Source organism: Dendropsophus ebraccatus, chromosome 2 (assembly GCF_027789765.1).
Source record: "Dendropsophus ebraccatus isolate aDenEbr1 chromosome 2, aDenEbr1.pat, whole genome shotgun sequence".
Lineage (NCBI taxonomy): Eukaryota > Metazoa > Chordata > Amphibia > Anura > Hylidae > Dendropsophus > Dendropsophus ebraccatus.
Window position 1 is genome coordinate 70,642,688 of NC_091455.1, and position 12,691 is coordinate 70,655,378.

Genomic DNA, 12,691 nt, shown 5'->3' on the forward strand with positions numbered 1-12,691 from the left:
CAGCAGTGCTTTTAACAAAGTGTGGGGCAGATTTTTCAATAACTTACTATCCAATTCAATAAAAAGGAAACTATAAAAAAATATATTTGCTCATTGGTGTGAATTATAGTCTTAGGTACTATACAGCAAGTAGTGTTTATAGGCTTAAACCAGCATAATATCACACGGGGCAGTTATCGGAAAAACAGATAGATATCACCCTGTGTAATAGGGGATGTGCAGGTTATGAACGATTGAAGCCATCCAGTGATCGTCCGTGATTCCCTCACTGTGCAGTGTTCCCTCACTGTGCTGGTTTGTGATGACAACTATTGTACAGTATATAATAAATATTCTTTTTTTTTTTTTTTTTTTTGCTTAACAATAAGTGAATTCTCCACAGAAAAATAAGACATCCTCTGAAAATAAGACATAACGCATTGTAGGGAGCTAAAAATTTATATAAGACACTGTCTTATTTTCAGGGACACACTATAGTTTTCAATAAAGGGCCATCACGCATCAAAATGATATGAGTAAATGTGTGCTGACATACACTGGACTATATGTTTGGCACATACATTGGAAGGATGCAAAGGGAAAATAAGTTGTCAGCAGTTCCTTCAGCAGCAATAGTGTATTTTATCAGCAACAAGCTATTCCCAGCACTGAACATTTAATGCAGGGACAGATTTGGGTGCTTTTCACAACAGCACAATTATCTTGTCTACAGTATTTTACTAAATAAGTCATAATGAACATTATCTAAATTCACAACCTGTTAACCTGATCCTCTGCAGCACTACATTTTCTTTCCATGGTGACACATACTGCTCAATAGAAAGGCAGTGATAGAATGTGTACTGCATCTACAGAAAATAACTAGTGAGCTTAATGACAAAGTAGAAGAATAGAAGTAAAAAACTTAATAAAAAAAAAACTTTTCCTGGTTCTTTCTGTGGAGTTTTGCGCCAATTTCTTTGGCACACAACCCTTTGTGTCAGAACACTAGAGACCCAACATTTCCCTGGAAAAACCCAAACACCTAGCAGATTAAATTACCTGGGGACTTTTTAAATTAAAGCTGGCATTTTTGGGGTGCAAAAATGGGGTGCACAAATTTGAGGACAATGGGGGAGATTTATCAAACATGGTGTAAAGTGAAACTGGTTCAGTTGCCCCTAGCAACCAATCAGATTCCACCTTTCATTCCTCACAGACTCTCTGGAAAATGATAGATGGAATCTGATTGGTTGCTAGGGGCAACTGAGCCAGTTTCACTTTACACCATGTTTGATAAATCTCCCCCATAGTCTGCACACCGTCAAAATTATGTTTTGCTTTTTTTTATTTTGACAAGCGTCATTTAAGAGTAAATAATGGCTGATATTTTATAATAATGTCCATTGATATGCGACAAAAGGCCATTAGGTTATTAAATAAAGGCCATTATTTATCATTAAATAGCGGCTGTTCAATAAAAATGGCTGTCATTTTGACAGTGTGTAATGGTGTCTTTACACAGTGAGATTTATCTGTCAGATTTTTTTAAGCCAAAGCCAGGGATGAGAAATCTCAGTCTTTGCTTTATGACCTGTTCTCTTTGTTTCTAGTCTGTTCCTGGCTTTAAAAAATCTGTCAGATAAATCTGTGTAAATGCACCCTTAGTGTAGCTTTGCACAGCTGAAAACAGTGAACAGGGAAACAGGGAAAAAAGCAAAAACCATCAGATGCAACATTTCTTAAAAAAAAAAAATGAAAAAATGCTTGATGTTAAATGTTATTCATCCTGTACCATCATATGTTTACTAGACTAAATAAACTGAATCACATGGTATGAACAACAAGGATGTTAGGTAATTCACTTGAATGAATCAGTCAATTCACTATGATCACAATTTAATGTGAAAGTGACACTGTCACCCCCTTTTTGCATCATGACATCTCTACACAGATGTAAAGGGTAAATTTAGCAGTTTTTATACCTTATTTCATATCATACGCCATGATGCTTGTTCCAGTAAAAAGTGATCTTTTATCATCTGATTGCTACCTGTGCGGGGCTTCACAGCCGAGGTGCCACTTAGCCCCACCCACACCGCCACCATGGGCTCCGTTCCCACAACGGCATCACCACATAGACCCCGCCCCCGCAACGTCCATTGGATCAGGCCAGCCTAAAAGTATAGGCCCCACCCCCTCTCAGTCGGCCCATACAATGGTGGCGATGTCAGCGTGACTAAGTGGTGCTTCGTAGTGAAGCCCCACCCAGGTAGCACAATTGACAGATGATAAAAGATCACTTTTTACTGGGACAAGCACCATGAAGTATGATCTAAAATAAGGTATGAAAATGTACAATAATAAATCTGAGTTTTGGGAACAGTCAGAGATTACAGTAAGATTCTTTAAGCTGATGGCCTGTAATGACATACTGCACTTGTGTAAGTTTGGTAGAGATGAAAGTTTCATTAAAGCACCAGTGGTACACCACTAATGGGCATAAGGATTTAGTGCTTTGCTAGAGCTACTCATTAGAAGAACCGTTATCATGTGTACATCCTTAGAAATAGCCAGCTGTGTAGACAAGAGTTCTGTTCCATGGTCATTACGATCCACTTTTCTAAGGTTTTATATTTGAAAAAAGCAAAATAAAAGCCAATTTTACAGCAATTTAAATATCTCATATGCACTGTCTGAAAGTGAACAAAAAGCTCAAGCAGAAAGCACTTAGAAAATATAAATACCTGGTTATATCTTCTGAAAGCTGGGAAGGATCGGGTGGGTAGAATTTCACATTAAAGGAAAACTGCCAAGAACCATCTGAAATAAAAGAGACAATAAATAAGTTGACACTTATTTTTATTAGAACATTACCTGAAAACCCTGATGTAACAAGCAATGTGCCCATTTCTGTATAAGAAGCTGAATACTGTGATGTCTGCAGACACCAGACTTTGGCAAGTATTATATCATTTGAGACCCAGCATGTCGCGAAACTACTTTCATCTGGACTGCGGCCGGGATATGCTAGAAGATGCAAGGTCATTATGCTGTATAGAAAAGCAGTAAAATCAAGTCTGAGTGGAAATAAAAGTGATGGGTGAGAGTGCTGCTGGGAAGGATGCAGAGAGTGCGAGACATACGGGCACATTTCTGCTAAAAATAAAAGACATAATATGACACAGCGCAGCAGCATTATTATAATTGTGCCAGTGCATAGGTCCAGGGGGCAGGAGAAGAGGAAAATACAAAAATGCATGACATTTCAATGAATGTGTACTCATTACAGGATGTACATTAACCTGATAACAAGACAGTGGGGAGGATCGAAGGTTTTTTTTCTTCTTTCTTTCCTTTTTCTGTGCTTCTCAACACTGAATATAGGTGCCTAATGATGGATTATGTACATTATTTGAATCTTAGTCTACTATCCTTTGATATGTGACATCTGGAGATATGGCTCCCTGTCACCCTGGTTAATTTTATTGACCCAAAGCTGGGAGCATAGGTAGTATGCTCAGTATTTGGTCAGTTGTTTAGTATTTTTACCTAAAACTTGTAATGGATGTAAAATAGTGAAAAAGGTCAAATACTAATGAAAATTATATGTAAGAACCCAGCCTAACAGTACAGTCACTTGGCTGTCTCTAGTACCTCTTTCCTTAATGCTTTATAAGTACATTTGTATGTATCTTTTTGTAAACACAATAATATACCATGCAATCTACCACTCAAGATGTATGTAGTTCCTTTGCCCCTGTTCTTCAGAGCCGAATGACCACCTACTTTCTTCCCCCACCCTGTCAGTGGAGCTTGCTGTCCGCCAATCAAAGAGATTGGCCCTTAACTATACAGACAGTTATACATGAGTGTAACTGCCTCATAGTAAGTGGCTCATTGCGCCGCCTACTGACCGAGAATAAGTACAGTGGGGGTGCATGTTCATTGCATAGATGTTTGTCCATGTTACAGCCATGCAAACATGACAATTCCGCCAATTTCTGTGCACTATTGGTGTGTCATGTCAGTCCCCAAGTACATTTATCAGAAGGAGACATGAAACCCATCAAGAGACTTTTCTGAGTTTTGGGGCAAAAACCCTCTCTACAGTTGAAAGATGGAGAAGAATTCTGATTAATCCCAGTGAACAACTGAGCTTTCCCGCTATGTCCCTGCACCTGCAAGCGGACACACAACAGGGACCACAGTGGTGTCGAGCTCCATAGGAGGCCATTATAAGTAGCACACTTTTTAAATTCAGAGCAGAGAGTGGACACACTGCAGCGCGTCCTCTCCCTGCTCTAGCTCCCAATCAGTACAGGTCTGAATACTCAGACCTGGACCGATCAAAACTTTTGACATGTCTCTATGACGTGTCAAAAGATTTTTTTATAATGACAGGCACACTTTAGAGATTTAGGAGTACATTTATCACTGCCTTTGCGCTATTATTTTGGCTAATTTAAGCAACACACATCAAGGCTTTAGCGCTATTTTTTAGCAGTTTACGTTGACTGAGTCTTTTTTCATGGAAGGCGTGGTTTCATGTTAACTTCTTTATTAGCCAGATTTATGATGTGTGATTTTTTTATTTTTGTGCAAAAAGCAGTACTCCATCCAGACCCTGGCATAGTTTTAGTCAAGCTGTATAAGCCAGAAAAAGCATGCAAAAATTGTGCCCGACTTATCAAGGCCTGTGTGCCTAATGATAAATTATGCCCATGAACCAGAGAGTATAATGCGCCGCATGTAAAAAGGGCACTGGCGCAAAACAAACTGTGCTGATGATTAATGTCCCTGTTAAAGGAAAGATTTCTAATTCTTTTAGGTCTTGTATTTAGTACTAGAAATAGCTGCTTGTATTAATCCAGGTTCTATATATTATTTCTATGTAAAAATGTTTTTACCTGTACATACCACAGGGAAAATATGCTACCTTTCTATCCCACGTGAACTTATGCTTATAGTTCACAGCTACATTTATACTTTGGTAGGTTTGTGTTTCAAATCTCCCAACATTCCTTGCTAGGTCAGACATCGGTCAAACCATGCCACACTGTGAATTATTAATCAGTTTTTTTTCTCTAAAATATATTTTTAACAATGTTTAATCCCTTTTATTCCTAAGCACTCCTAACAAAACCGTACAGTAAGTTGATCAATTTTACTTCAGTCTGATTTAGAGAAATGACTTTATTTCTGATGCACTACAGGAATAACAGTCATATATTGGTAAAACAGATTTCACTTACCGTCTTATAATCTCATGACCTGAAACTGTTAATGTGTTGTGCGCATTTGAGTGTCATTAATTTTATCCCATTATGGAAGTCACTTAGGAAACTGTTGTTCCCCGAATAAAGGCTTTTATTTGACCAAGTATATTAAATTACTTGAATGGCTTCAAATATAAAACATTAGGTACTCAAGGATGACTTGAAGATATTCTAGTCAAGAATACACATTTAAGGGCACTTTACCTTTTTATGTGGCCGTGATTGCCAGATCTGTGCAGTCACTCCTAAAACAAATTCAATTTCTTTCGCTTCTGCCTGGGTAAGCGTTCTACTCACTGCTACCCACTTAGTCTTATTTATAGCAATTTCCAATAGGTTTAATAGGTGGCACACTTATATGCTACAGAAACTAGTATTGAACATTCCAGAAAGTTGCAACTATTATAACTTACTTCGTGTTTGTTTCTTGATTTCTTTAGCGGGATCCAACCAGTTCTATAGGAGATGACAGAATGAGCAAAATTACTGAGCATGCAACAGTGACAATATAAACTAAAATGCACATGTTTATTAAAGGAATCATAATATATCCCTTAACACGAATTGTGAAACCAATTTTTCATTATATAAATCAATAATACAATGGACACATTTTTACTTGAATGAATCTAACCTGCAGACCAAACCAAAGCAAACCAAACCAAAGCTAAATCTGCTGAAAGATGCTGCACAACTGTGGCATATGCCTAGGATGTTTGCTACAGATTACAACATTTCTCTGATGAAAAGTTGTGATGACATGTCCCTGCCTGACATGTTTTATGCTGCCAATGCCCCCTTTTTTTTCTTTTGCGTAACACTATGTACGCATTGTTTGTATATGTTAAAAATATGAAAAAACTTTTCAATAAAAATTACAGTTATAAAAAAAAGAAAAGTTGTGATGACAAACAAATTTCTACTTCAAAACTAATCCTGTCAGTATTGTATAACTAATAATGACGGATTTCTGCTCTGGTCCAATCCTGTTCTGTGGGCAGGCAGCAGTGCCACACCACATGATATCATTTTCCCGGAAATGCACTGTGCAAAATATCTGTGCAACTCCTCCCACTGGACCAGTACAGAAACTAAAGGGAAACAGATTTTGGTGCTGAAAATAATAACATAAATAAGTATAAAAAGCATTAATTTTTATATAATAATGTGGCCATCAGTAATTCCCAAGTTGTTTTTTTTAATATAATGTGTGCACTGATGGACACTTTTTATACCTATTTTACTGCTGTTTTTTTTTGCTTTTTCCATACTGTGTGAACCTTACCTAAAACTAAATATGTTCTTCTGGAAACCACACCCATCACACTGCTTTTGGGGGGAACTGGGGGTTGCAGTTTACAAGGCCTTACATGGCCTTTGGACTGCAGTCTGAGGATATATTCCCACACAGAATTTTGGTCAGTATTTTTTAACCAAAACCAGGAAAAGATTGAAAACACAGAAAGGCTATGTTCACACACACACTGTTGAAATTTAATCAATTGCCATCACTTAACAACAAATGGCTGTTATTTCAAAACAACGGTCATCCCAAATATTTGCCATTAAATGGCCATCCCCTCAGTTTCAGCAGTGTGTGAACAGAGCCTTTCTGTGTTTTCAATCCACTCCTGTCAAAAGCCAGTTAAGACCAGACTTTTTTCACTCCCCATAACTGGGAAAGCTTCTCTAGATACTAGTCTCCTAACTGCCTTGTGTTCGACTTTGTTTACTCTCACTCTGCTTTATGACCTCTTTTTCCTGCTCCGTATGAAGGCTAAGATGTTTTGGCAAGCCTAAACTTGTCTATATACACTGTCATCTACCAACTTTAGAAGATGTATGGGCTAAAAAGGATTGGAAGAAAAATTCAAGTGTCAATAAGTAAAAAAAAAAAGTCTTTACATAACCAATGCTTGGTACATCAAAAGACATTACAAAATATTTTTATGTGATGTGACATTTAAAGAGATATTGTCACCCCCTTACTCTATGTGTGGCTCTCACACCAGTGTTACCTAGACGGGCGTCACGGCAGTTGGGCTATCCCTCTCTTTTGGGAAAGGGGGCTCAAAAACCCACCTAGGTGACACTGTCAACTGATGAAATTAAGCTATTTAAGAGCATAAAGGCATGTTTTATGCAGGTATATATATCGAATAAGCAGCATCTAAGTTTGTGGATGGTGCAGAGAACCGCACACAGAGTAAGGGGGGGGGGTGACAATATCACTTTAGCTTGAAGCTGTCCTCAAACAAAATTGGCAGCAAAATTATAACAGCAATATCACTTCATTTTGCTTGTTTTTTTGTAACATGTTTAAACCAAAGTGCAACAGATGTCCTAGAAGCAGAGTCCTAGAAGCAGAGTTACAGCACTGGAACTAAATATCTCAAAAGGATTTTTTGTCCTTTAAAGTAAATTTGTAAAAAAAAAAAAAAAAATCCCAATTTATTGGTTCATACATATGTTAATGCAATTAGTAACAAGGTGTTCTCACTATATGAATGAATACCTAATATCAGCTTGAATGCTGGAGTGCCTTGCTGAGATTTGAACAACAAAGGCCAGCTTATAATTATTTGGCAATTATGTATGCACCTGCCAGCTACTACAGCTCGCCTTAGGCTCTGTTCTCTTCTAATCACTTACGGAAGATGAAAGGTACATGGCCAGCCTGCAGATTACCAGCACGTCAAGCTCGTGGTAGCTAATAACTCAGGTGCATTTCATGTGATACACACACAACAGATTTTCAGAGACAACTACAAGTGCATTATATATCTTTGTAAACAGGCAAAATTAAGCTCCCTGCTTAATAAATTTTATCCCAAATTGTAAAGATCTCCCAAAAAAATCTATAGGAGAAATTTATCAAGAGCAGCATATCATACGCCGCTCTAATCTGAAATTTCCCTTGGTCTTCAGAGAACAAAATATACTAATAGTTTAAAAAAAATTGAAAACATGTCCTTAGCTTCTGAGGCTCCTAGTCATGTGGTGTTATGAGTTTAAAGGGAACCAATCGGCCCAATTGAGCTAATATGGTTTCCTGGGGCACTGTATAAAGCTCCTGAGCAGCCCGCGGCACTCACCTGTAGTGGTTGCTGCAGAAGCTATATATGTCAGAAAAAGAAGTTTTATTACCTGGGCAAAGGCAGGGAGGTCTAGTGTCTAGTCACCACTCTCTGCCTGTTAGCGTGTTTGGACGGGTTGACTGACAGGCAGAGGCCTGTTACTTCTGCTGCAGCCGTAGCCGGTATGTGCCGTGGGCTGCTCAGGAGCTGTATACAGTGCTCCAGAGAACCATATTAGCCCAGTTGGGCTGATTGGTTCCCTTAAAGTGTGAGTCATAGAAGTGAGTACGGTTCTAACCCTGCAGTCACAGAAACTTATCCAGGATGTATGTCACTGGAGCTATGGCGACAAGCAGTTTCTTGAGCCATAGACCAAATGGCTGTGGTCCATTTCAGCCTCTTTTTAAGGGTCCAAAAAAACTGCTAAAAAACTGGGAATATATGCCATGTCTACAAAACTGTTATTCACCAGGTGATTGTTCATTCAGAGGATGTTTAACCATCAACCTACTTCTACCGGATGTGTATGGCCACCTTTATGGATCAGGTATTGGCTACTTGCATTTATGTGGAATGGTTACAGGGATTAAACAGATGTAATAGCTGAATGTAAGTTAAATGAGGCAAATAAGGCTGAAACCACTAAAGCACAAAAGAGTTTTTATGTAATAATAACCTCTGTCCTATAAGTAATTATATAAATAATGTCAATCACAGTACTTGTACAGTCTGCAATAGAAATAATTACATCTCATCTTTACAAGGGAGAATGATTTCTCTATGTAATCTATGATGATTACAGGTGACTGGGGACACCTTGTATTTTACTGCCTAGCATACATATTTTATGAATGTTTGGACTGATAAATACAAGCTAGACTTATACCTAAGTTTGTGTGTAGTTTTATCCTCGCGCTTTGGTCACATAGCTGGAGACTTGTATTATTAGGTGGCACAGACAAGTAATTGAAGTTATTTTTATCTTACAGACCCATCTAAAAGCTCTCTGATCATAGACATTTGTACCTTTTGATTCTCCAAATCTCTGTACACTAAGCCAAAATAGTCTTTCTCCAGTAGGTTTAAATGTTCGCACACTTTATCGAACAAAACTTGACCTTTCGATCGTTTCTGTAAAAAAAAGAAAAAAAATATATAGTTTACATCAATACAAACTCTCAAACATTTCCGTACCCTGTAATTCAAAGTAATACTAAAATAACACAGAAACTTTTAAGTAGGCTTAGGTACTGCTAAAAGACAGAAAACACAAAATAACACATGCTTTTGGCAAAACGACTGTTTCTTTGCTATAACTACACATTAATTGACATCTTTTTTCTTTCTTTACTCCTCATATTGACTTGTATATGCCAATATCATGGCTGAATGCACTTAATTAGTCATTGGATCACAGGGAGTTCTGGGAGATTTTTATATATACATGCTCAGCCTCTTGTGGTGTTAGCTGCAGGCACCAAAATCCAGTGCAAGGGAAGCAAGGGAGCTGTAGCTTTATTTAGAGAAATTGTGCTTTGAATTCTAGGAAAACATAGTACTAGTATGTTTTAATTAAATGGTTACTGATGCTTCAAACAATTTCCATGGATGTGATAGCTTATGCAATTCCTAACTTTTTTGAAAATCACTTCATTTCAGCAAAAATTACTCATTATTCCTGAATAACAGATCTTAAAGGGGTTATCCAGCGCTACAAAAACATGGCCACTTTCCCCCTACTGTTGTCTCCAGTTTGGGTGGGTTTTGAAACTCAGTTCCATTGAAGTAAATGGAGCTTATTTGCACACTGCACCTTAACTGAAGACAACAGTAGGGGGAAAAGTGGCCATGTTTTTGTAGCGCTGGATAACCCCTTTAAGTCTTGACCACAAGGTGTTTCCCCTGTCTGCGATTTGCTGTCCACTGCCTGTTGTCAGGAGAAATCTGTCTCTAATAACAGCTTTAGCAATACGGGTTGGGTTGGGGCATACCATGTGCAGCTAGGAAGGAGCTAGAGAGAAAAAGCAAGCCTGGGCTGTTCATACCAGGTAAACGCTTTCCTCACATATCTGCAGCAGCAGCAGCAGGGCTTGCTGTAACCCTTTTCTTGCTTTGCTGCTGCTATTTTATTTCTGCTTATATAGCTTACATTGAAAAACCAGTGCATCAGTAACCTCATCTAAAGTACTGTACTTCAGTTTATTATTTCAAAGTTTACTGAACTTTGATACTTCAGTTTATTTTATATATGCTTACACAGCACATCAGTATCCTCTTCTCCCCCACCGCAAGCCATCTCTAGTAGTGTACAGTATAAATCATCAGCCCAGCATAGTGTACATTGCAGATAAGAGTAGGTGATGTGATAGAGAAGTCAAGGAAAGTAAGAACCTCTGTATGTACTACTGGCAAACAGCTCAGCCTTGTTCTGGCCCTTGAAATGTAGTTCATAAGACATAGATGTGCACCATGGAGGGGGTCAGTAACAGCAGTGAGAGCACTAAAATTACCATCATGTCACCACTCAGAAGGGTTAATCTGATCACACTATGCAGGTTTTTAATTTCTTTTTCTTTCTTATAACAGGTTTGGTTTAAAGCATACCTCCTTTGAAGTTACAACCTCATAGGGTAAGCAGTAAGCAGTGTGCATATTCAAGTTTCTAATCTAGAACTAAAAAGTGAGTGCTCTTCATTAGCAGAATTAACTTGAATGAAGAACTGAATAAATTTAGCCCTTCACTTCCTTTTCACTGTGAGCTGAGGCCATGTATGAATGTATACACATATAGGCAGGCTGAGCTCTCAGTGGAAAGGATCCACTGGGGTACTATACACAAGGCTTAAAGAGCAAGTTCTTGTTTTTGCCTCTGGAGGTATGCTGTAACAATTTTCCTTTATTGACTTATATAAAGTATGATGACCATAACACATACACTAATGTACTGTATGTTACTTAACAGGATCAGAAAAGACTGATACATAGTTTTGTGTTGAACAAATGAGTATGACATGTAACACAGTAAATAAGGTTGAAAGAAAACAAGAGTCCATCAAGTTGAACCTACAGAAACCCTATTGTGCTGACCCAGAGGAAGGCAAAAACCCTGATGAGGCAGATGACAATTGTCCCATCACAGGGAAAAAATTCCTTCCCAACAGTCAATATCACAATAATCCACAGATGAATGTATCACCAGAAATCCAGTGCCCATAACTTGTAATACAGTGGTACCTCGGTTCTCAAACTGCTTGGAACGCAAACTGTATTTTCAAGGTTTGGTTCTCAAACACTTTTCGGGGCACCCAGTCTTAAAGTATTTGGTATCTGAACGCTTTTGCGAGCGTGGATGGTGGGTTGTACCTGGTGAGTTTAGCACTGATGAGGCTTCACATAAAGTACAGTACTGTATAAGACTGCTGGAGTGCATATACAGTACATTAGTAGTACAATCAGTGCACCACCATCTCCCATCCTGTACAGTACTGTATAATACTGCTGGAGTGCATATACAGTACATTAGTAGTACAATCAGTGCACCACAATCTCCCATACATTACCGTGCTGGGGTGGGGGGGAACTATACAGTTAAGGATGAGTGAAGAGTTGGTGACTACTGTACTATAATTGCTGGATTTGTTGAATGTTTCTTGTGTATAATGTCCTGTACAGTATATAGAGATGCTCTGTAATGTACTGTACAGTAGAGTGCTGCTCTTTAACCCCTAGGCAACCTAGGACTTACCGGTACGTCCTGGAAGTCTGTCCCTAGACGACCCTGGACGTACCGGTACGTCCTGAGCTATGAAGCGCGCTTCGAAGCGGAGCGCGCTTCATAGCAGGTGGGGGCCGGCTGCAATCAGCAGCCGGGACTTCACCGGTAATGACGGCGTGGCCCCAGCGTTTGAGTGTAAGTGACAGGGGGAGTCCCCTGTCACTTACCGATCGGGACCCCCGCAGTGTGAAATGGACCGCCGGAGGTCTCTTACCTGCCTCCGTGCGGCCCGATCGGCAATCTGCAGCACTGAGCCTGCACAGGCAGGCTCAATGAGCAGATCGCCGATAACACTGATCAATGCTATGCCTATGGCATAGCAATCATCAGTGTAGAAATAAAAATAGTTTATGTACAAGTCCCCCAAAGGGACTTCAAATGTGTAAAAAAAAAAAGTTAAAAACACTAACACACAACCCCAAAACCCCTCCCCCCAATAAAAGTTTAAATCACCCCCCATTTTCCATTATACAAATAAAACATATAAAAATAGATAAACATATAATATACCGTAGCGTGCGTAATTGTCCGATCTATTAAACTATAGCAAACGTCATTGCTAACGGCGAACGGCGTACACG

At 38.9% G+C, this 12,691-nt stretch overlaps 1 protein-coding gene across 13 annotated transcripts in view; it reads right to left on the reverse strand.

Annotated features, from left to right (window-relative positions):
- Positions 1 to 12,691, reverse strand: part of EPB41L3 (erythrocyte membrane protein band 4.1 like 3) — a 168,117-nt gene that overhangs the window by 57,161 nt on the left and 98,265 nt on the right. For all 13 annotated transcript variants that reach the window (XM_069957740.1, XM_069957747.1, XM_069957741.1 and 10 more), the window contains 3 exons: positions 9,362 to 9,466; positions 5,672 to 5,714; positions 2,727 to 2,802 (listed from right to left, as the gene is read on the reverse strand). In XM_069957740.1, the coding sequence (XP_069813841.1) occupies positions 2,727 to 2,802; positions 5,672 to 5,714; positions 9,362 to 9,466 (224 nt within the window). The remainder of the gene's footprint in view (positions 1 to 2,726; positions 2,803 to 5,671; positions 5,715 to 9,361; positions 9,467 to 12,691) is intronic.